Source organism: Mobula birostris, chromosome 17 (genome assembly GCF_030028105.1).
Source record: "Mobula birostris isolate sMobBir1 chromosome 17, sMobBir1.hap1, whole genome shotgun sequence".
Classification (NCBI taxonomy): Eukaryota; Metazoa; Chordata; class Chondrichthyes; order Myliobatiformes; family Myliobatidae; genus Mobula; species Mobula birostris.
In genome coordinates, this window is record NC_092386.1 from 44,997,939 (window position 1) to 45,023,741 (window position 25,803).

The 25,803-nt window shown below is 39.6% G+C and overlaps 1 protein-coding gene across 1 annotated transcript; it reads right to left on the minus strand.

Moving 5' to 3' along the window:
• Positions 1 to 1,589: 1,589 nt before the first annotated feature.
• On the minus strand, positions 1,590 to 24,530 carry LOC140211654 (fructose-1,6-bisphosphatase 1-like). The gene is made up of 7 exons (XM_072281651.1): positions 24,248 to 24,530; positions 10,200 to 10,365; positions 9,338 to 9,430; positions 5,656 to 5,796; positions 4,524 to 4,661; positions 4,076 to 4,195; positions 1,590 to 2,027 (listed from the first exon to the last, which is right to left on the minus strand). The coding sequence occupies exons 1-7, from the start codon at positions 24,415 to 24,417 to the stop codon at positions 1,842 to 1,844; spliced, it is 1,014 nt and encodes a 337-aa protein (XP_072137752.1). The 5' UTR covers positions 24,418 to 24,530; the 3' UTR covers positions 1,590 to 1,841.
• Between the last annotated feature and the right edge of the window lie 1,273 nt (positions 24,531 to 25,803).

Genomic DNA, 25,803 nt, shown 5'->3' on the forward strand with positions numbered 1-25,803 from the left:
TTCCCACTCTCTGTTTCCTGCCAATCAGCCAATGCGCTATCCACATATGTAACTTTCCCATAATTCCATGGGCTCTTATCTTGTTAAGTAGCCTCATGTGTGGCACCTTGTCAAAGGCCTTCTGAAAATCCAAGTATACAACATCCACTGCATCTCCCTTGTCTAGCCTACTGGTAATTTCCTCAAAAAATTGTAATAGGTTTGTCAGGCAGGATTTTCCTTTAAGGAATCCATGCTGAGTTCTGCCTATCTTGTCATATGCCTCCAGGTACTCCGTAACCTCATCCTTGACAATGGACTCCAACAACTTCCCAACTGCCAATGTCAAGCTAACAGGTCTATAATTTCCTTTTGCTTCCTTGCCCCCTTCTTAAATAGCAGAGTGACATTTGCAATCTTCCAGTCCTCCGGAACCATGCCAGAATCTATCGACTTTTGAAAGATCATCGCTAATGCCTCCGCAATCTCCACAGCTACTACCTTCAGAACATGAGGGTGCATTCCATCTGGTCCGGGAGATTTATCTACCTTTAGACTATTCAGCTTCCTGAGTACTTTCTCTGTCGTAATTGTGACTGCGCACACTTCTCTTCCCTGCCACCCTTGAGTGTCCGGTATACTGCTGATGTCTTCCTCAGTGAAGACTGATGCAAAATACTTGTTCAGTTCCGCGCCATCTTCTTATCTTTCGGTCCTATATCTACTCTCACCTGTCTTTTACTCTTTATATACTTGAAAAAGCTTTTAGTAGCCTCTTTGATATTATTTGCTAGCTTCTTTTCATAGTTAATCTTTTCCCTCTTAATAACCTTCTTAGTTTCCTTTTGTAAGCTTTTAAAAACTTCCCAATCCTCTGTCTTCTCACTATTTTTTGCTTCCTTGTATGCCCTTTCCTTTGCTTTAACTTTGGCTTTGACTTCTCTTGTCAGCCACGGTTGCATCCTTTTTCCATTCGAAAATTTCTTCTTTTTTGGAATATACCTGTCTTGCACCTTCCTCACTTCTCACATAAACTCCAGCCACTGCTGCTCTGCCATCCTTCCAGCCAGTGTCCCTTTCCAGTCAACTTTGGCCAGTTCCTCTCTCATGCCACTATAATTTCCTTTACTCCACTGAAATACCAACACCTCAGATTTCGGCTTCTCTTTTTCCAAATTTCACAGTGGACTCAATCAGTAGGTCTGGCAGCATCTGTGGGTACAGATGAATGGTCTTTGACCTAAAATATTAACTGTGTTTGTCCACCATTGATGCAGCCTGGCCTGCCAAAAACTATTTCAGTGTCAGATTCAGTGTCAATCTATTTCAGATTTCCAACACCAGCAGTTTATTGATTATTAAGCTTTATGACTCAAACCAAACTCAACAGAACACACTTACCAAAGCTCATTGAGGGATTATTAGAACGTCTATATCTTTTAGAAGTTAGCATGCATCTTATTACACTGAAATAATGAACTGTATACTTAAATTACTACATTATTGTGTGTTATTCTGTTATTATCTCCATTCATTTTACAAATAAAATACATACTTTCAGTTAAGCCATTGAAATATGAAAGAAAGTCATGAAATAAAGACTAGAAGAATAAATGATCGATGTCTTTATTTTTACTCCTTCATTAATGTATGTACATGGTACAGATGTTGTTCACTTAGTTATATAAAGACATACAAAAACTATGCTGACCTCAACTACACCACAGACAGCTCTAGGAATTGGAATCAATGATCTGATTCAGATTATTGTTGAAATGTTATTCTGCAAGGATGAAATTAACTATCTTTGGTCCAGGTTCTTAATTCAGAGTTTGCCATTCACATTTCTTCATTACATGCCTCTATGAAGATTGATTTACAATGTTGAGGTACTCCTGAACGTCATCTCTGGACCCCATTATGATTGGTGCCCGTTGGTGAATGGATTCAGGTACAATGTCCAGCACTGCTTCCTTTCCTGTGGTGGCCATACCTCCTGCTTGCTCTATAATGTATGCCATAGGATTGCACTCATATAGAAGTCGAAGCTAAAAAAAGAGCATTCAAGAAATTAGTTTGTGAAGTAAAAGCTATTTTTTTTTCAGTTCTTTCCCCTCCCAGTCATCAGGAACATGACCTAAGTATATATTTCCCAGTGAGCACAAACCCTATTGGCCTTATTCTTAAGTCTGAGTATTTTTTTTTAGGAGAGGTCACTGAGCAGCAATCCCAAATCACTTGGTGATTTTTCTCCTCAAAAACGTACTACCTCTGTCAAACCATTCAACCAGACAACATAAAGAAGTAGTTAGAGGAATTCCCTGCAACAGAGTGCAGTAATGTCAAAATGTGTTGGATTTTAAAAAAGAACAGCTATTCAGTCCTCAGGATCGGGGTATATTGAGTAATCCAATATCTATTGCCCATCCCAGGTTGTCCTGGAAAAGGTAGTGTTAAAACACCTTCTGTAGTCCACATTGGGAAGGAACTCTCAGCGTTATTGGGAAATGAGTTCCAGGATTTAAATCCAGTAACAACAAAGGAGCAGCAATATATTTCCAAGTGAGAATAGTTTGTGACATAGAGAGGAACATATCACTGGTGGTGTTTCTATGCTCCTGCAGCACTGGTCTAACTTGGTAGTTGAGGGTGCAAGTTTGGGAGTTGCTGTCAGAGTAACCCAGGTGAGTAAGTGTAGTGCATTTTGTTAATTGGATTCATTGGAGCCAAAGTGTGTTGATGATGAAGGGAATTAATGTTTAGGATGATGGATGAGGCACCTTACTGCCCTGGGGAAGCAGTCTCAGTAACACTTCTGTGGCATTATGTCATCCTGGCTGATAATATGGTTGTTCTGTGAGTGTTAGAAAGATGCTGTTACTCATTTTCTGGTTCTCTCTCCTGAACTTTTCTGTCTTCTTCTGCCTCATCACTCTCTTCCATTACATAAGGTACAAAGTGGTAGGAAACGCCAAAGTAACTCACAAATTGCAGCTGAATAAATTTGGCTAAAGCCCACAGACCTATAGTTTTCTTGCTCTCTGATTCAGCATGGCCTTTGACAAGAATCCTGATCCACGAACACATATCCACTTAACCCTGCATTGAAGGACACCACGATGTCCATGTGTCCAATTGGTCACTAATAGTTCAACCCTAGTGCGATAATTTATTGATAATTCCAAGGACTTGCAGATTCTTCCAAAGCTGACCCAGTCTAAGCCTGACACGTATAGTCATGTTGGTTCTGTTTAGGAGGCTAAATTTGGGAAGGTGACTATAACAAAAAATGTTGCCCAACTGGAATTCTTTCTCATGTTTGTTGTACTTGCTCATTTAATATTTCCAGAGATTTTGCACTGGAGGTTGCTATGAGTAGGAGGTGGAAATGATGACACAGGGCCCTCTACAGGGCAGCTGAACCACATGAAGACAGTGAAAGTATGGTGTGTCTCCTGAATTAAGGGCAGCTGAAACACATGAAGACAGTGAAAGTATGGTGTGTCTCCTGAATTAACTGAAACATAATGAAATAGACAGCTTTGAAGTTGACCATGAAGTGTCAGTTAAAACTGTGACTTCCAAGCTAAAATAGAAATTAGGACTGCATTTACTTTTTATAGAAAATAGCATTTATAGAAAAAGCTACAGTATATCTGTACTCAAGGTTTGTCCTCATGTTTTATAGACTTTACATTTGATATCCCTATGCTTGCATCCTATGCACGCAGGCAACAAGGAAGAGTGCTACATACCTTCTTTATCATCTGATTTAGCTATCCTACTAGTTCAACGCTTTAGGCACACACTCCTCTGCACTTCTCTATACACTTATACCAGAATTCAGTGTTCATACTCTCATTATTCCCATTCTTTGCATTACAAACCCACAATAATGAATGAATACATTCTGTCAAGAACCCATTAAAGGAGAATATCTTGAAATATTGCTTGCAGAATATGCAGTTAAATAAATACACCAGGAGATCACTAACAGACACCTGGCAAAGGTCATAGAAAATAAATGTTTGCGAGTGGGTTTTGAACACTCTACATTTTATTTTTGAAGAGTTGGTTTGTGTGGCTCCAGTCATACCTTGCCCTTGGGACTCTTTGAATTGGCGGGGTACAGAAAGATCCCTCCATACATCAGGGTCCGATGAACATCTGCAACCATGGACCCAATATACCTTGCACCATAGGGAGCACTGCCATCCTGTGGGTCAAAGTGAGGTACATCTTTATTTTATTTATTGAGTTACATTACAGAATAGTCCTTCCAGCCCCTTTGAACCATGCCACCCAGCAACCCTTGGTTTAACCCTAGCCTAAACACATGACCAATTCGCCCACCAATCGGTACTCCTTTAGACCGTGGAAGGAAACCAAAGTACCTGGAGAGATCCCATGCGTTTCATGGGAGTGCTAACCACTACGCGACCATGCCATCTCCTGTTACATACAGTCATCTTGGATCTGCTACTTTAGATAGATGAAAGAGGCTGCATGCTCTATTTAAACAAGTACAATGTTCTTCACCATACCTTTGGAAATTTCTTTCTCGTTATGTATTCTGTAACTGCAGGATCAAAGTACTTTGCATAGCCTTCATTAATGCTGTAAATATTTCCCTTCTTTTTCATGGTCACATTCTTGTCCACCAAAATGAATTCTCCAATAGCCTAGATTTACAAATTATTAATTAAAGTCAGTTATAAATGCACAGCATGGAGGATGAATTGACATCCAAAGTCTCAGTTGTACCAGTGCAAAAGATTTAATCTATACCCTGAGTAGATTTAAGATTACACATTTGCATAGATAGAACAAACAACACTGATTGGTCTGAATTGAAATGGTTTAGTTCCAAGAACCAGTATCACTATTTCCAAGGTAGAATAAACATTCTATCATTGAAGCAGCTGTCAAAAGTTTCCTATCACATCTGAAAATGTTACAGGTAGCACTATGATCTGTAGTCCACACAAGTTATCATGGAGGAGTAGATTGTGCAAAGAATGTAAACCCAGTTGTTAATTTATTATAGGTAATCATTCACACATCTTTGGAAGCATGAATCTACCACTGGTAAACAAAGACAGCCGTTAACAAAAATTAACAAAGTAATACCAGAATTTTTTGATTGCTGGCTAATTACGGGCCAGCAATCAATGACCATTCCAAATCTCCCCAAGTATGGAAAAAGTCAATATTACAGATGTACTCTGAATTACAGACTGAAATCTTTTATTAGCACTGATTTATCACTCAGTAAAACTGAAAAGAATTGATATGTGTCATTTTGCTTTACATTGAGAGGGGTTACAATCTGGAACCTAGTCCCTGTAGAAGAGATGGAATTAGAATTGATCAGGGCATTTGTAAGGTAAGTCAATTTGTAGTGCTATGTGATCTGAGTCAGGGAATGGTACTGACAGGGTTGAACGATAAGGAACTGTTACAAACTTATTTTTCTTAACGATGGATGGAGCAAAAAAATACAATGAACGAAAAGGTGATTGCACGACATGGCGGGGTGGGGAGAGGTGTAGGGGTGGTGGTAGTGGAGAAACAACAATAGATTTTTTCCCGTTTACTAATCACAAATAGATTTGATGGAATGACTCTTTTCATTTTTGTTACTTTCAGCAAATAATGCAAGTTTCAAGCTCTTACTGGATCCAGCATGAAGCAGTTCACTCCATTTCCTGCAGACAATACCAGCATTGTGGCACTGCCGTACAATGCATAACCAGCTGCTATGATGTTACGACCCGACTGCAAAGCATCCTTCTCATTTGGCTGGCCATCAGAAGTCTGAATATACAGAAAGGACACATTACCAGCTTTATCTGATAGGGGAAAAACACATTACATTCTAAAAGTACGTTGGAACGTTAATGATACAGCTTCCCTCCACCTGTCCTAATAGTACAGGCAGTGACCAAAACAGAACTTCTTAGCCTTCCTATGAAGGATTATCCTTCACGCATGAATTTGATTAGTGAGTATCTGCAACTACTGGTCAATGAAGGGCAGAATGGTATGAGTTTGATCTTGTCTTTATTTGAAAACCAAGAATGGGGAGATCAATATCACAACCATAGCCAGGATTATATTTATTTATTTTTCACTTCGAGATACAGTGTGGAACAGGCCCTTCAGGTCCAATGAGCCGTGCTGTCCAGCAACCCACCTATCTAACTCCAGCCTAATCACAGCACAATTTATAACAGCCAATTAACCTACTAAGTGGTACATCCCTGGAACGTAGGAAGAAACCAGAGCACCCAGAGGAAACCAACATGCTCGTGGGGAGGAATATACAAAGTCAGATGATGTCGTAAATGAGGTCTTACGCCCTCAGCTGTAACAGTGATGCGCCAACCGCTATGCTATAGGTAGAACATTTTTGTTAGCACTGATTAATGGGCCAGTCAAATCTTGCACAAAATGGATGTGAACTTTGTGTTTTATTGAGGGGGAGGGGGGAGGTTGTGGCTATAGGAAACTGGTGTTTTATCTCTGCAGCAATAACAGGCCTAATCTCCCCAGCCTCAACCCTAATCCAGCAACATCGTCAATCCCAGAATTAAAATTGCTCACTCTATTGAGTCTACCAGATAAAGCACGGCATGGAAGTTAAACCAGGAATATTTGGCTGTTTCATTTGTGATTTCGGAACATCACACCCATTAGGTTAAGAGTGGGAAAGGAATGATTTTCTCCTTTCATCATTTATTCCACTTTGGAGTGGATGTTACAGAGTTAATTTTTCAGGTCATTCATTTAGCTGATGTTTAGCAAAGAACAAAGCAGATTTAAACTAAAATTTTATGGACATAAAAAGGAAATAGAGGCACATGTCTATTAAAAGAAATTGAAGAATAAATGAAAAATACTAATGGGCAATTGATGTTCCCTTCAGGAACCTAGCGGCAAACAAGATCAATCATTTAAGAAACCAAAGAGTACTTTAACGATCATGATGTGCAGATAAACAGCCCCACCGTCTTCCCAGTAAAATTTTACAGGAAAAACTAATAAACACATCTTGGTGTCTCCCACAAAGGATACTTGAGGCTCTGCAATGATGCATCAATTTTGATGATAGCTTTAGTCCTAAGAAATTCCTAATTTTCTTGATCAAATAGAAGTGTGGACAGGATCTTTAACCAAGCCAAGTGGAAACTGAAGTAAGTAGAATTTTACAGAATAGGTCATTCTGGTCAGCAGACCCATGTGTGTACATTAGCACCGTGAAACGAATCTCTTTCAAACTTTAGGTGTTGCCATTTCCTTCTACTCAGATATTGGTAATGGTTCCTTAAGGTTTTTATAGGTTGGGGTGGCAATGGGGACAAGGTCCCACTACCTATTAAATGTTCCCAAAGGTGTGTGGCCCCTGACAACCAAGTCCACTTCCTGGCCTTCACGTGTGGCTTAGCTGCTAAGCCCAGCGAAACCATTTCTATTGACAGGAAAAGGGGCAATGGTGGGTTATTGGTGCCTTAAAACCATCGCTTTGGGCAGATGGGGCTTGTCAGCTGAGGTTGGCAGCTCACCTAAGAGACGGAAAACTCTGATCTCAAACCTCTGCTGTCTTCCCCGCTAATGGGGAAGGCTTAGGGAGTAAACCCTGAGGGAAAATTCCAGAGCTGGAGTCCCTAAGGCAGTCCTGCATCAATGCTGACTGACAACTCCTGCGATGCTGGTAGCACCAAAATGTATCGGTCTTTGCTGTTCCTTTGGGTTCATCAGATGCATGGAGAGGGGGAGTTTGCTACATGAGCAACAACTTGCTCTCCATATTATACTGCCCAGGCTTGCATATCTAGACAGCTAGCATGCAACATCGATGGTCGATCCTGACCGAGGGAGGCATACGAGATAATTGGAACTTCTACCATGAAAACTAAGCAAACCAAACAGAGACAAACTTTGTCTAGTTGGTTAGAGCCAGGTTGAGCTGACTAATCTGGCCAGAATCAGATATATTCAATAAATGTAGGACTAAGATCATATACTCAGCATTTTACAAAGCTGCCACATCAAACTAATTTTCTATTTAGCTCACATTGATGAAGTCATTGAGTCAGTATTTTTAGTTTTGGATTTAACACCAATCTAATATTCTCCCTGCCTCTTGACTAATGATGCAGTAAATCCAAGGAGCTGCGAGAATATTACACTCTTATAGTAGCAAGAAATTCCCGTTTAAACAACTGGACCGTGAAACCACCAAATTATCCAGCCTCCTATTAACTGCTTGGAAGTGGAAAATTTTACCTGTCAAACTAGTTTTGTTCTCCACCCAAGATAGAAATGGACCTGATCAATTATTACACATGGTCACACACATGAGAAAATCTGCAGATGCTGGAAATCCGAAGTAACACATGCAAAATGCTGGAGGAACTCATCAGGCTGGGCAGCATCTATGGAAAAGAGTAAACAGTCGACGATTCGGGCCGAGACGCTTCATCACGACTGGAAAGGAAGAGGAAAAGGAGAAGTCAGAGTAAGAAGGTGGGGGAGGGGAGGAAGAAATACAAGGCGATAGGTTAAAATGGGGGGGGAGTGAAGTTAAGAGCTGGGAATTTGATTGGTGGAAGAGATAAAGAGCTGATAGGAGAGGACAGAAGACCATGGAAGAAAGGGAAGGGGAGGAGCTCCAGAGGGAGGTAATGGGCAGTTAAGATGATAGAGGGAAACAGGAATGGGGAATGGTGAAAGAGTCGGGGGTGTCAATTAACAGAAGTCTGAGCAATCGATATTCATGCTATCAGGTTGGAGGCTATGCAGACAGAAAATAAGGTGTTGTTCCTCCAAACTGAGTGCAGCCTCATCGCGGCAGTAGAAGAGGCCATGGTCTGAAACATGCCGGAACGGGAATGGGGAGTAAAGTTGAAATGGGTGACCACTTTTTGTGGCAGACAAAGTGAAGGTGCTCGGCAAAGCGGTCTCCCAATCTACGTCGCGTCTCACCGATATACAGGTGGCCACACTGGGAGCACCAGATACAGTAGATGACCCCAGCAGACTTGATTTGATGATGGGTTTGACATTTGTTGCACTGTTGAAGGCATTATTGTAGAATTGGCCAGCCTGAAGCTGTGACTGCCCTCACATGACTACTCCCCACCCCACCCCCCAATACTATGCCACCTTGTTGTAATTAATGAAGCTTTACATAAACCTTATAAAATATCCAGTCAGTAATATATCTCTGCAATTGCCGAAGGACAAAGACATTCGACACTGGTGAAATCAATGTATTTATATTTTTAAAGAACTATTTTTTCACACCTCATTTATTTTTGGCAAGGCAATAGAAAAAATGTCAAGTCATGCTTACCTTTTTATAAATAGCAAAAATTGTTCCTATGGAAACAAGGCAGTCAATATTGGAAGAGCCATCTAGTGGATCAAAGCAAACAATATACTTTCCCTGAAAGTAAGGATATATTTGTCAATGTAGCATTATCATTCCTTCCAATTTTCTTTACCTTGCAAGAAAACTATTAAAACAACTATGCAGTAGTTTTGAAATGCACACCCACAACAAAATCCTTACACAGTCAATCTTTGGGAGTACTTCCAACCCTTCACAAGGGCCCATTAGGATGAGGAATAAATGCTGGTTTTTCAAGCAACTCCCACATCCAAATGATACCTTGTGCCATTTCTGATTTTCCAAATGCCTAGCCTCTCAGCAAGATGGTCATCAGGCAGAAGGGCTGAGATGTGCAGAGCCACGAGGGATGGGGTGTGGGGAAAGAACTAACCGCAAATTCTCTGATGCAATATCCCCACACAACCTTCATGAAGTTAAATGCATGAACCATATGTCAGTCATTTACAATGGCACCGCTGGATTAACATTCTGATTAAATTGAGGTAAATGACAGAGCTGGCATTGAACACAGTATTTCTCTAGGATAAATCAGGTTAAACCCCCAGCTGAGAATAATGCAAAATGAACAAGTTCTAACCCATTGATAATCAACAAATTACATGCAACACTTGAAGCATATGCAGTCTAGTATATAAAATAAACCTATACAGCATGCTTTATCCAACCACAATTGTCATTTCTACAAACTGTACAATTTTAAGAGAAATTTTATAAAGTTTAATCTTACAAAGTTTACAATCTTTTCCTTAAAATTTGTAAAATTTCTCTTAAAATTTTAGAAATTAATTTCCTTTGTACTGACCTGTTTGTCTGGATCTATGATGATAGCGTTCTTTTCCTCTTCGGATACAAGAACACATGTACTGAAGGAGGATTTTAACATGTTTACTACCATGTCATTGGAAAGTACATCGAGCTTCTTCACCTCATCTCCTGTTACATTGATACTGCCTCCAGAAAGCCCATACCTAGAAAAGAAATTAGGCGTTAGTATCATTGTACATAATTTCCCTGGATAAAAAGAAATATTTGCTATGCAAAGACATCTACAGAAATTAGATGTTAATCTTATTCATAGCTTCTTATAATGTGCTGAATGGTGTTGTTTATGCTTGGCTGTTAAAGAGAAGCTTCAGCTTGCAGCCAGCTGCTCTGAGTTAAGTCTCAGACTTGCACTGACTCATTGTAAGTTCAAGGTTTTTGTGGAGTGCAATGGTGGAGCTCTGTCCTGTTGGGATTCCTCAGCATTATGTAGTTTCTCAAGCCTAAGAGTCTAGACCTAGGGAATATAATCTCAGCAAAATGGGACACCTGGTTAGAAATGAGGAGGTACCCACAACATTGTAAATATTTGGAATTCTCCAATTTACAGGATGGTGTGTGCTCAGTCATAGAGCATATTCAAGACTGAGTATGACAGTTTAAGACATCAAGGAAATCAAAGGAAATTTGGAACGACTGGCAAAGTAGATGAAGCACAGGATTAGTGCGATTTGATTTTACTAAATAGTGGAACAAGCTCACGATAGCCAATGGTTGATTCCTTTCTCCAGTGAATCCCAAGTTTCATTTTAGGCTCAACAGTTATTTTAAAAATGTAAACCATTTTATTTTTATTTTGCCTTGCTCCTAGAAGTCCTATTGATTCTGTTGGTTAGGTCACACTGGACAGGGTAGTTCTTCAAGCCCCATCTCTTTAGATCAGGCAGCACTTTACATTCTGGGTCCTAAAACTAAAATTGGAACCTAATTTGCACATTTAAGGTTTCTCTTTTAGATCATGATTTGGTAGGTCAAAGAAGTCAGTCAGACCAAGAAAATTCTGATGTTTTCAAAGCAGGTTGAATGTGAAAGTTTCAAGGTTGAAAATGAATGCTACACACAAAGCAGATGGCTATAAGTTGAATTTCTCTTCTGTACATAAATTGTCACACAAAGAACCTTGGAAGATTATTTCAAAGCTTCTGACACATCCTTCTGTATAATTGTTTACATTTTAAAATTTTGAGGCAAGTTGGGTAGAAACCTTTCACCAAGGTTATAGCATTGGTTGCTTCAACAAGTAAGAGCAGAAAATTCTGGGCTGAGCACTAAAGTTATCCTGCCAATGACATAATGTATCCAAGTTGCTTATTCCAAAATGTCAGGCAATTTAAAATTGCAAGTGCATGATCAGCTATCTATTTTGTCTCCTTTGCCTTTATGTTACATCGACTGTTCTATTTATTATAAATTACTATAATTGCACATTGCACACGTAGATGGAGATGTAACGTAAAGATTTTTATTTTTACTCCTCATGTATGTGAAGGACGTAAGAAATTCAGTCAAGCTGACTGAATGGGATTTAAGATTTAAATTGTAACCATTTAAAATATCTTTCAGGCTGTAGCAGAGACAATTAGTTGCATGCCTTATACCTGATTTTGTGATTTCCTCCCTCCTATGAAAATAATGAAAATGATCCTGGCTTTTGGAGAACAGCATTCATCAGGCAGATTACATATTCTACCTAGATTGTACTGCGACAACCCCAGACCAAAAAACAACCTATCTTCCATGCATTGCAGTTTAAACTTTAAAGAATGATTGTGTCAGCAAAACTAGATAACTGAAAGCAGACTTTTAAACTGAGCAGATCTATTAAAACCGTGTAAACTTTAGAAAGATAGCAAAGGTAAACACGGCTGATTATGTCTGCCAATCTTTACAGAGTCATTAAAAGTTGACAGGAATTAAATTGGAGAAATTCAATAAACCTGTAAACATTTTAAGTCTTTCTGACTCCAAAAGCATCAGCTTTGTCTTTCCCCTCTGACATGTTTAAAAGATAATCCTGTATGGCAGCCGCAGTAAATAGAATGCTTTGGGCTTAGTAATTATGACTTGATATTCTGGTTTGGTTTGTTTTACATTCCCCTCAGGAAATTAGACAAAGCAGGCTATTATGAATTCACTACAGCCCTATTTCCCCACCTATGGACTTCAGGGAAAAAGAAGAAACTGATATAGAAGCAACACACATCAAAGTTGCTGGTGAACGCAGCAGGCCAGGCAGCATCTCCAGGAAGAGGTACAGTCGACGTTTCCTGACGAAGGGTCTCGGCCTGAAACGTCAACTGTACCTCTTCCTAGAGATGCTGCTTGGCCTGCTGCGTTCACCAGCAACTTTGATGTGTGTTGCTTGAATTTCCAGCATCTGCAGAATTCCTGTTGTTTGCGTTTTTAAAACTGATATAGAGACAGGCACTAACAACGAGATATGTCACAATGAATTTTAAGTGCCTGTTTCAAACAAAATTATGACACTTTTAAATTCTTGCAGCCCTATTTGTCACCTCCATTATTTGTTGGAGTTCCGTTATTGCCTTGAAGAAAAATTACCCGTCAGTAGATTTCCAAATGAAATCAAGGAATACAATCAAAAGTTATTTCAAATATACTTACATTTGTTAAGGAATAAACATAGTTATCCAAAGATAAATAGTGAAAACAAAATCTTTTCCTAGTGGATTGGGAAAAGTGAATATAACAATTGAGGTTATTGCTTCCACCTGAGCGCGATATTAATGAATGGTGGGAACCTGTTCCCAGTTGTTTTAACATAGGTATACTGTGGATATATTCTTAATTGTATTTTTATTCTTGTACTTTTGCATAAACTAATTGGTATAGAAATCATTTATACAGCTCGACCATTCCATGCCAACATTTATTCCCCTCAGGCCTTTGCCCATCTTTCCTTTCCCAATCCACCATCATCCTATTTCCTTCTCCTTTCATTGTTTATTTAACTTCTCCTAACAGCAACTGTACAGTTTTCCTTTAATCAGTCCGTGTCCAGGTGAATTCCATATTTTTACCACTCTCTTCATTATTCTAGGCATCACTGACGAGGCCAGTGTGTTGTCTTCCCGACTACCATAGGAAAGGGAATGGTAAGCCACCTTCCTGAACCACAGCATTGCTTCCGCTGAAGGTACTCCCAGGGTTTATACTTGGCAATGATCAAGAAAGTGCAGTATGCTTCCAAGTCAGTCTGGCGTATGACTTGGAGGGGAACATGCAGGTATCTGTGTTCCCATGGACCTAATGCCCTTTCATTCTTATGGTAGTCCTCAGAGATTGGTGAGATGCTGCCAGAGGAGTCTGGATGAATAACTGTGGTGCATTTTATAGGAGGTATACCCCGCGGTCATACCCTGAACTCTGGTAGTGAAGGAAATTAAAGTTTTGGATGATATATGTAATGAAAATCAAGCAGCCCGCTCTGTCCTGGATATTATAAAATTAATGAGTTTTTGGAACTAAACTCATTAAGGCAAGAGGACTGTATTTCTTCACACCTGATCTTCTGTTTTGTAGGTGGTGGGAAGTGCTTCATTTCTGATCTGCTCTTAAATCCACAGTAGTTATTCAACTGGGTCAGATGCCTTTCTGCTTAATGGTAATCCCAAGAACTTGATTGTGGAAAACTCAGTAATGGATAAGTGGTTAGAATCTCTCTTGCTGGATGCAGTAGTATCTCACACTTCTATAGCACAAATCTAACTTAGCAATTATTTGCCCTTGCTTGACTGTTTTCTAAGTCTTGCTACATAGATAGATTGCCTCACTTGCTGAAGAGTTGTGAGTACAATTGAACATTTAGTCAGCAATAGGCAAATATGCCTAATGTCTTTATGATGCAAAGAAAAGTCATCAATGAATCAACCTGGGTTCTAGGCTTAGGAAATTGCCCTACAATGATGTCTTGGGGCTGAATTGATTGAGTACTAACAACCGTAACCATCGTCCTTTGCACGAGATATCACTGCAATTACTGGAATGTTTTCCCTGCTATGCCCACTCATACAGATGCTGCCTTGATGGTCCACTCTCAGCACCTCTGGAACTCATCTCCTTAGTACGTGTTTGCAGCTACATCATCCAGAAGACACCCAAGCAGGGACTAATAAGCAGGTTTCTTTTGGATCCTTTCCCTGTGGCTGGGCCTCTGACCAGAGAAGGGATGGAACAAAAAGAAATTAGTCAGTCTGGCAGTATCTGTCAAAAGGGAAGCCAGCAGGTCTGGTGGTACCTGTACAGAGAGAAACAGAGTTTACATTTGAGGTCGATGACATTTCATCAGCTATTGTATATTTGATTCCAAAGTCTGTAGAGTATTCTGAGCAGTCCATTCTGAACAGAGGTTCTACCAAATGCCCATTGGCTCTCCATTCTCTCCCTTCTGCCTCACAAAATAGCTAACTAGATTTTTATCAGAGAATAGTAGGTGTGTGGAATGTGTTTCTGGGGAGGTGGTAGAGGCTGATATGCTAGGGACATTTTAAAGACTCTTAGCTAGGCACATGGATGAAACAAAATGGAGGGCTATGTGGGAAGGAAGGTTTAGATTGATCTTGGAGTAGGTTAAAGGGTCGGCACAATATCATGGGCCAAAGGACCTATACTGTGCTATACTGTTCTATGTCCTAATCCCTTATTTCTTTTTGTTTTCCATCTTTAAACAAGTTTGCTATCCACTGTACTCTTGTTTTCTGTGTCAATGTATCTCTATTAATTAATCAACATATTGAAAGCTCTTTTAAAAACCTTGATTCTCCATTCATTTTGCGATTTTCTGTTACATATTTGAAGAATCCAACGTCAACATTCAAACTAAAGCTATGCTGGTGTAATTTGTCTTGTAAATTTCTTTGTTCAATAAAAGCTTTGTTAAAGTTTTAAAAATATTACAGTTTTTGGAGGTTTGCTGCTGTTTTGAAATGAGCTAATAATTAATTGGTTAGCAAATATTTTCGATCTTCATTGCAACATTTCAGAGGTCCAAGTGATAAGAGTTCTGTGTACTGAAGAATACAATCAGTAAAGCATACTCCAAACTAAAGAGTGCTCGGCAAGAATGTGATGTAGTCTAGAACATATACAGAGCGCTTGCAGCTTTGCAAAAAATTAGGGGTTTGTCACACCAGCAATATAGTTCAGGACACCACGGACCAGAAATCATTAGTAATGCAAGGCAGGTTACACATAAGAACCTATCTCGTAGGTTTAAAGACAAAGGGGAATGGGTGTGTCCTTACCCTCATCCCAATTCACCTTTCGTGCTATTCATTTGTTTTCTAACCTAATTATTCATATCTTGTACTGTACTGCTGTTTAAAACAATGAATTTCACAAGATGTGTCAGAGATAATAAATCTTATTCTGATTGTGATTCCCACCCATACCCAGACACTCTGCACTTCAAATTCCATGCACAAGGGAAAAGCTAACTGAAGTATCAAATTAATTATTAATAACCCTTCAAAAAACCCATCTAAAGGATTGTAGATTTTTGTTTACAAATGAACAAAATCAGATTCATTTAGTGAAAGATCTATTTATCTAATTCATGCTGACTAAATCAGTTTACAATGTATTTTAGTGGACTAGATTTCACAGGCTAATTAATGGGTAGCTTTCCCTAAAACAGTAAAGATGTGCTGTGTAATGCTGACAGTGCTAGCACACTACACATTATTGTATGAAGTTTGGTAAACTTACAATTATTTAGTCATTCTATTTAGGAATCTTAATTTAGGAAATAGATGTCACATGTAATGCATGGTATTAAGGGGAAGTGCTGTTAAAAGAAACTAATTTCAAAATGCAGATTAATAAACTGGCTTTCAGTGTTTCAGAATTTTGTTCAGGGAAGCTCAGAAATGCTACAGTACAATTCTAGATGTTCCCATTGCTTTTTCCGAACGTGTGCAGGGACAGTATTGTATACAATTTTGCTTACACTTTCTTGTATGTGATATGCTTTTCAGATAATGTCTGAGATATCCTTTTAAATGCTGAAAGTCATACAATAGCAGGATGCCTTAAAGCAGAAGTTCCCAACCTTTCTTATACCACGAACCCCTACCATTAACCAAGGGGTCCATAGACCACTGGCTGGGAACCCCTGCTTTAAAAGGACAGTTCAGACACAGCTAAATTATCTGAGAAGCATATGCAATATGCTTCATTCCACACGGGTTCCCATGGCAACGGTACTATTGTCAGTGTCTCTGACCAGTCCTGACTGCCAGTTATCCTCTTCCTTCTGTGATAAAGCTCTACTGTACTGTAGTTTAGTGCAACTGAATCTTAAAACAGTAAACTCTATTGATTCTGGCAGCTGCAATTAGGATATGACTGTTCATGATTCTCACATGGGAACGTATGCCCTTCATATGAAATAATAGGAACAGATATCACGAATATCGCAATAATCTGTATTATATTTTAAAGCTAATCACCGAACATGAGGATAGGAGTTTCTACTGAGTGTTGACTTCTCAATGTCTGCAAACCAAAGAGCTGATTATCAATTACAGCAGGAAGAAACCGAGTGACAATGAGCCAGATCTCATTACGGGATCAGAGATGGATGGCCGTAAATTCCTTGCCATTATCATTTCAGAGGATCTCTCTGTGTCATTTCAAAGAAGGCATGGCGGTCTTCTTTCTCAGAAGTTTGCACAGATTCACTCAGTTCAATACTGAACTGATTTCACAATCTAAGGACTCTATAACTCATGTCCTTAGTATCATGATTACTATTTATTTTCTCTCAACTCAAGCTGGTAAAACCTGAGGTACTGGGCATACCAATGCACACTCAATTCTCAATTGCTGGGACTTTCGAACTACTCTAGTGGTGTTTTGTATTGCTGATTTCTGAGGATTCACATAACTATTGCTGTGTGTGCCTAATTGTTTAATGCTTTTGTGTAGTGACTTTGGGATGATACCAGAATCAGATTCAATATCACCAGTATATGTCATGATGTCATGAAATTTGTTAACTTTATGCAGCAGTGCAATGAAATGCATGATAAATAAATATAGAGACCAAAACTTAGTTCCATTAAGTATATATATGTCTATTAAATAGTTAAGTTAAAATAATTAGTGAAAAAAAACAGAAATTAAAAAGTAACACACACAAAGTGCTAGAGAAAACTCAGCAGGCCTGGCAACAATTATGGAAAAGAGTACAGTTGACATTTCAGGCCGAGACCCTTCTGCAGGACTGGTAGTGAGGTAGTGTTTATGGGTTTAATGTCCATTTGGAAATCAGATGGCAGAGGGGAAGAAGCTGTTCTTGAGTTGCTGAATGTGTGCCTTCAGGCTTCTGTACCTCCTTCCTGATGGTAACAGTGAGAAGAGGGCATGCCCTGGGTGCTGGGGATGATGGATACCACCTTCCTTAAGCACCACTTCTTGAAGATGTCTTGGATACTATGGAGGCTGGTACCCATGATGGAGCTGACTAATTTTACAAGTTTCTGCAACTTATTTGGACCTTGAGCAGTAGCTCCCCCCATACTAGATGGTGATGCAGCCAGTCAGAATGCTCTCCATGCTACATTTGTAGAAATTTTTGGGTGTTTTATTTGACAAACCAAATCTCCTCAAACTCCTAATGAAAAATAGCTACTGTCTTGCCTTCTTTATAGCAGCATGAATATGTTGCATCCAGGTTAGGTTGCCAGGGATACTGACACCCAGGAACTTGAAATTGTTCACTCTCTCCACTTCTGATCCCTCCATGAGGATTGGTTCATGCTCCCTCATCTTACCCTTTCTGAAGTCCACAATCAGCTCTTTGATCTTCTTGATGTTGAGCGCAAGGTTGTTGCTGCACTCAACTAGCTGGTACATCTCACTCCCGTACACCCTTTCATCATCATCTGAAATTCTGCCAACAATGGTTGTATCACCAGCAAATTTATAGATGGCATTTGAGTTATGCCTAGTGACACAGTCATGGGTGTAGAGAGCAGAGCAGTGGGCTAAGCACAGATCCCTGTGGTGTGCCAGTGCTGATTGTCAATGAGGTGGAGATGTTATTTCCAATCCGCACAGGTTGCGGTCTTCTGGTTAAGAAGCTGTGGATCCAGTTGCAGAGGGAGGTACAAAGGCCCAGGTTCTATAGCTTTTTGATCAGGACCAGGATGTTGTTTCTGCTTGGCTATACTATTAGGACAATCTGTACCCTGTTAATGTTGCATAGTCTTTTAATTCAACACATTTCTGGTATTTTTCACTTATTGATTTCTGTATGTTGTGTATGTTTGGAATGGCTATATCTTTAAGTAAGTTGTTCTTGTTCGTTTATCATGTAATATTTTTCTTGATGGTTGATATGGATTGTCCTGTCTGTGATAATGGCTGTAATATAATTTGTAGGACTCTGACTGTAAAACTGGATCAGACTTGTATTTCTAGTCTGGTGTCTTTTATAAGTTTGTATTTTAAAGGAAGATATTGGTGTTTGATGTTTGCCACTTGATTGTGCCTGTGTAAATTATCAGATTGAGTTAAACTGCTGCAGGATGTGCTGGATTGTTACTGGGTTCTCTTGGCATTTTCTGCATTTATTGTCTTGAATTTGTTGGTCTCTTATTATGTATTTTTATTTTTTTTTGTTAACTACCTGGTCCTTTATTGCTACAGGGAATCCCTCTATCTTTGGGAAGAGGTCTCCAATTCTGAGCCAAGCAATTGACACTTCCTTGTCAACATCTAGTCTGCTCAGATCATGGGGATGTCTTCCCTGGAGGGTCATGCTCTTCCATTGGTTAACTTTTTATTCTATAGTGTTAATTTCTTCATTTTTCTGGGTTATGCTTTCATTTAAGTTTAATAGTGTGCACATCTTATCAGAATTGCATACGCTCGCTTGGAGAGCTGAATTCTGTTTTAGTTGATGTAAATATACTACTTACATGATATAAAAATAAAACAATTGTCATTTCAGTTCTTATTTTTCTTTATAAATTTTCTAGATTGGTTTCGGACCAAGATATAACACTAAAAGAATACACTAATATGTGTACAGTGAAAGTGTTTATTGCCTTTGTTATATTTTCACTATTGAGCTCTGTTTCGCAGATTTTCTTAAGCCTTCAAGTAAATCCCATTGAAAGTTTTTCCTTATCATCGCACTATGATCTATTTTCTTTGCACATTGATATCCCAGATAATGATGTTTCATATTCATCCATCGGTTGTATTGTTACCTGCTGCTCTCTTTCATATTCTACTAGCTCTATTGCACCTTTCTTTATGTTTAATGTTCTGCACTTATCTAGTCAAAATTTCATGTTTATACCTTTAGAAGTTTCACTATTTGAATTAATAGCTTAAGCTTTACTGATGAAGGGGGCGTATAATTTCAAATTTTAGCCAGAGGGTGGTGAATCTATGGAATTTGTTGCCACGGGCAGCAGTGGAGGCCAAGTCAATGGGTGTATTTAAGGCAGAGATTGATAGGTATCTGAGTAGCCAGGGCATCAAAGGTTATGGTGAGAAGGTGGGGGAGTGGGACTAAATGGAAGAATGGATCAGCTCATGATAAAATGGCGGAGCAGACTCGATGGGCCAAATGGCTGACTTCTGCTCCTTTGTCTTATGGTCTTATGGTCCAAATTGTCCATGTATAGAATCAGAATCAAAGTCAGAATCAAGTTTATTATCGCTGGCATGTGACGTGAAATTTGTTAACAGCAGCAGCAGTTCAATGCAATACATAATATAGAAGAAAAAAATTAAAAATAAAAATAAGTAAATCAATTACAGTATATGTATACTGAATAGATTAAAAATAGTCTAAAAACAGAAATAATATATATTTAAATAGTGAGGTAGTGTTCAAGGGTTCAATGCCCATTTAGGAATCGGATGGCAGAGGGGAAGAAGCTGTTCTTGAATCACAGAGCGTGTACCTTCAGGCTTCTGTACCTCCTGCCTGATGGTAACAGTGAGAAAAGGGCATTCCCTGGGTGCTGGAGGTCCTTAATAATGGGTGCTGTCTTTCTGAGACACCACTCCTTGAAGATATCCTGAGTAATTTGTCGGCTAGTACCTAAGATGGAGCTGACAAAATTTACGAATAAACTTACAAAGGTGTGTCAAGATATAATTTGTTCCGTTATTTTTAATTTGGCATCCTATTTTTATCCAATTCTCTAAATTAGCGAGTGGGTTTAAAGCTAGACAAAACTATAGTGGGCTCATCCTGGAATGTTTATTATTGTTATTATTTGTTTTTTTATTTGCATAGTTTGTCTTTTGAATATTGGCTGTTTGTCTGTCTTTGTTTCGGTATAACTTTTTCATTGATTCTATTGTATTTCTTTGGTCTACTGTGAATGCCTGCAAGAAAATGAATCTCAGGGTAGGATATGGTGGTATATGTACTTTGTTAACAGATTTATTTTGAACTTTGATTATGTCCCGATACATTCTGAAGATCACCATAACTTGAAAAATCTAATAAAGTTGTCACCAATCACCTTTTTATGGGGGAGAAATGAAAGTATTCATTCTGCTCTTAGTAACATATTCTTGCTTTTTCAATCTTTTTATTAATTTCAAAATATAGAAACAAAACATAGCAATAATAGATAATATGAGATGTATTGTTACATTTAAAAAAAGAGTAATTGCAAAACCAAATAGTGGAAATTACCAAAACTCCCATACATGTAGAACTGATCACGGACAATATAAAGCAAAAAAAAAAGGAAAAAGACAAAGAAAAAAAAAACCCATCCCAAAAGAAAAAAAAAACTAAACTAAACTAAAAGACTTGGGCAAAACTAACAACTTAAAAATGGAAAAGAAGAAAACCTCAGCGTCGACGCCTCCACTCCCCTCCAACAACAGTACAGAGAAATAAAACCAGTTTGGAAATGATCAAATTACATCAAATGAAAATGCTGAATAAATGGCCTCCAAATTTTTTCAAACTTAATAGAAGGGTCATAAACTGCACTTCTAATTTTCTCCAAATTCAGACACACCAGTAACATATTGATATATTGATATATCCAAAAGCAGCTAATTCATAAATACTGCAGATGTTTCTACTTGAAATGGAAAGAACTGAAAGCTCATGGTCATCTTGACCATAATTGGTTTGGCTTCGTATCTTCAAGTAGGAGATGGCAATTACTGTGTTTCCTTGCTTCACCGGAGTTTGTGGATACATTTGATTGCACAATGACTAAAGAACTCAAGTCTGCTTTTAACGCCATTCAATATTCCTTCTATCCATTGTTTTCTCATTTTTATATAAGATTATTAAGGGATTGGACATGTTAGAGGCAGAAAACATGTTCCAGATATTGGGGGAGTCAAGAACCAGAGGCCACAGTTTAAGAATAAGGGGTAGACAATTTAGAACGGAGTTGAGGAAAAACTTTTTCACACGGGGGGTTGTGGATCTGTGGAATGCTCTGCCTCAGAAGGCAGTGGAGGCCAATTCTCTGGATTCTTTCAGAAAAGAGTTAGATAGAGCTCTTAAAGATAGCGGTGCGAAGGGATATGGGGAGAAGGCAGGAAAAGGGTACTGATTGTGGATGATAAGCCATGATCACAGTGAATGGCGGTGCTGGCTCGAAGGGCCGAATGGCCTATTCCTGCACCTATTGTCCATTGTCTAAAGAAATGAACAGCACCATTTCAAGAAGATCCTTTCCTAACAGACTACTGATTGAGCTGAACAAAGTTAGTGGACTGGGTACAAGTGTAACCATTTAGGAATAGATTATCTATACAACCGATGTATGAATATGAAACATAATTATCTGGGATATCAACAAGCATAGTCTGCAATAGATCAGAGCTTAAAATGAACACCTTGCAATATAAAGTGCAGTTTAGTACAATGTTTTTTAGCAGGCAAATAGGCCAAGAAAATGTGAGTAAAACACATGGCAGATGTGAAGAGTAGAGCGAGAAGAGGGCAGAAAATATTCTATGTAACTTAGTCACGCAGAACCTATTGAAATTATTGGAACTTGATAAATTTTAACACCCTGAAGACAACGTAATTGGTACATTTTATCATTCTTCAGCGTTGGATAAGCTTCATTAAAAAAAGATGAATGGAATGTTCCTTTGAGACCTAAGATTATCTGGTAAACAGCAACTTCTTTTCTGAAAAAAAATTCAAGTTTCAATGAAACATTACCTTATTAACAGGACACAAGAACATAAGAAATAGGAGCAGGAGCAGGAGTAGGCCACCTGGCCCATCGAGCCTGCTCCGCCATTCAATAAGATCATGGCTGATCTGGCCACGAACTCATCTCCACCTATCTGCCTTTTCCCCATAACCCTTAATTCCCCTACTATGCAAAAATCTATCCTACCTTGTCTTAAATTTATTTACTGAAGTAGCCTCCACTGCTTCATTGGGCAGAGAATTCCACAGATTCACCACTCTCTGGGAAAAGCAGTTCCTCCTCATCTTTGTCCTAAATCTACTTCCCCTGAATCTTGAGGCTATGTCCCCTAGTTCTGGTCTCACCTACCAGTGTAAACAACTTTCCTGTCTCTATCTTATCTATCCCTCTCATAATTTTATGTTCCTATAAGGTCTCCTCTCATTCTTCTGAATTCCAGCCCGTACGGTCCCAGGCTCCTCATAGTCTAACCCCTTCATTTCTGGAATCAACCTCTGCACCGCCTCCAAAGCCAGTATATCCTTCCCCAAGTAAGGAGACCAGAACAGCACACAGTACTCCGGGTGTGGCCTCACCAGCACACTATACAGTTGCAGCATAACCTCCCTGCTCTGAAATTCAATCTCTCAGGCAATGAAGGCCAACATTCTATTTGCCTTCTTGATAGCCTGCTGCACCTGCAAACCAACCTTTTGTGATTCATGCACAAGCACTCCCAAGTCCCTCAGCACAGCAGCACGCTGCAATCTTTTTTACCAATTTAAATAATAATCTGCTTTCATTTTTCCTTCCAAAGTGGATGACCTCGCATTTACCAACATAGTACTCCATCTGCTAGACCTTGCCCAATCTCTTAACCTATCTCGGCAGATTCTGCGTATCTTCTGCACAATTTGCTTTTCCACTCAATTTAGTATCATCCACAAATTTAGATACAGAACACTCCGTCCCCTCTTCCAGATCGTTAATGTATATCGTGAACAGTTGCGGGCCCAGCACCGACCCCTGCAACACACCGCTCACCACTGATTGCCAACCAAATAAGACGATGCATTTTTAAACGGGTGTAAACTTTGTCAATAAAAGTAACTGATGGGCTCAAAAGTGACACTGGAATCCTAAATCCAGAGTGGGGATGCGTAAAGGCGAATTGCATTGTAATTAACAATAGAATGAAACAGCCGTACCTCAGATTTCAAGGCTTACCCTGGCAATGCGATATTAAACTAGGGTGGAGTAGTTATAGATTGGAGATGAATATTTAGAAAATTTAAAACGATTTTCAGAACGAATTAAGTCGAGCTAAGCATGAGACAGCACTTCCTGGAGTACGAGTGCGTATTCCGATTGGAAAATACGCATTACACACCCCCAAAAGGAAAGGGACTGAATCCAAACTTCTAAACAAACATGGTTTTTTTTCTGAAATAGCACCTGCACTGAAGCAAGAACTTAAAAAAAAACATAATTAGGGGTTTCCTTCTCGCATAACAAAACTATATAGCACTGAAATACAAACAGACGGATCCCCAATTGACGTGGGGGAAGGGGTCCGTGTATTGGTCAATCTCAGCAATTTTGTCGCAGAGTTAGCATGTTTTGCAAAAGTTCTGCACATCCTTATCTCAAAGTACGTTCTGCAACCGAAAAAGAATGATGGGAATGGTTTATTATATTTACGTTCAACGTGTGGTAGAGCGCCCAAAATCAAACTGGAACCGTGTTACAAGTTTTAGAAAACTACTGCAAGCACATCACGTGGCTGCGTAAAGCCACCAAATAATACATTGACTCTCTTAAGGCTAAGTGGAGTAACAGCTGGACAGCGAATACCTACAGGTTGGCGATGCCTGCTTTCCTGACTGCCGAGGAAATCGCCTTGACAGCAGTGCAGAGAGCGTTAAGAAGCTGGTTCAGTTCCCCGGTGCCTTTCGCCTTCCTGCCCTCCTCCAGCACGAAGCGGGTCACGGTGATCAGGTTGGTGTCGAAAGGAGCTCGGTCTGCCATCCTGCCTAACTGAGTGGTGTACCGTGAAAGAGAGAGGCAGGTACACAACGAGCTGACTGGCAAACCACACAAACACACACAAACTTCTGGAGGGAAGAAGGTACCTTTAACCTCTAAGACTTGTAACCAATCCCCTGAAAAGCCAGCCCAGGGAAGAGGAGGGGCTTCTTTCTCAGAGCACTCAGAGCAGACTCTCTGGAAAACATTTGAAATTCCTGTGGAAAGGGCAGCAAATCAGTAAAGCTGCCTATAATCCTCCCACAGCAGTTTCGTATCCTTGCTGATAAGGTTTCTTGCAACTTCAGAACACGCCTAGCCATGATGCGATTACACACAAGGAGCTAGAGTCTGCCATCATTCTGGGAGGTGATAATTAACGCAGTCGGTGTGATTTACTCCTCGCTCTGGAACCTCGAACTGTTGTCAGTTTAATTTTAAATCCCAGCCTGACATGTACCCGGTGGGGTTGATCTCCCAGAGTGGTGCCCCCCTGGGTTTTCCACCGACTACACTCATACATCCTCAGCACAGGTTTCCCAAAGAGAACTGATGGATTCTCCGTCGCTTGGGACATGGCTGCCTGAACTCTGGGATTGGTCAGAATTGTTTTTAATCCGGGGAGGGGGGGGGGGTGAATTGCAAGCCCCAACAGAGAAAAGAAATCTGAAATTTGCATCAAAATTTTAAAAACTGAAAAGAATGTGTATGTGCAGATCAGGCAACATCTTGGAGAGAAAAAGCTGAAGTTTCGAGTCAACAATTCTTCATCGGAATAGGGCGCGAAACTTAATTCTATCTCTCGTTTCACTGATTTTGCCTTACATCATGTGTATCTCAGCATTCCAGCACCTGTAGATCTTTACTTTCCAATTGATTTCACTCTCAGGATACCAAGGAAAAGCTTTCTGGAGTGCTCCCATGGTTGTAACTTTGGAAACTGTTCACAGCAGTCTCCAGGAAAAGTACTGTGACAATGACCAGGCATTTTTTAAAGTCACATTGCCGACTCATGTGATCAATTTGCAAATAATGCTCAGAAATCTTATGTGTTCGGAGAATAAGAGTAGGGCATCTTCGGCCAGGAGATTCCACTTCTGATGGTGCAGTATTCCTCCAGTACTCTGAAAATCAGGTGCCCGGGTTGCTGATGGTTTGGCATCCGATTCCCTCATTACCTGAATGTGAGCTGCGGTTTAGAGTGTAAGTGCTGTGTGCATCTAGAGTCAAAGCTGGAGACTACAACTTCAGCGGTTAGGAATGTGGGCGGGTTTGCAGCTGGAGTTTGTGCATTCATTCCTCATTCCATTTAAATAGCAGATTCGTTGAAGAATTTATTATATATCTGTGTATCATCTAATAACCATGCAATAGAAATATGAAATATTA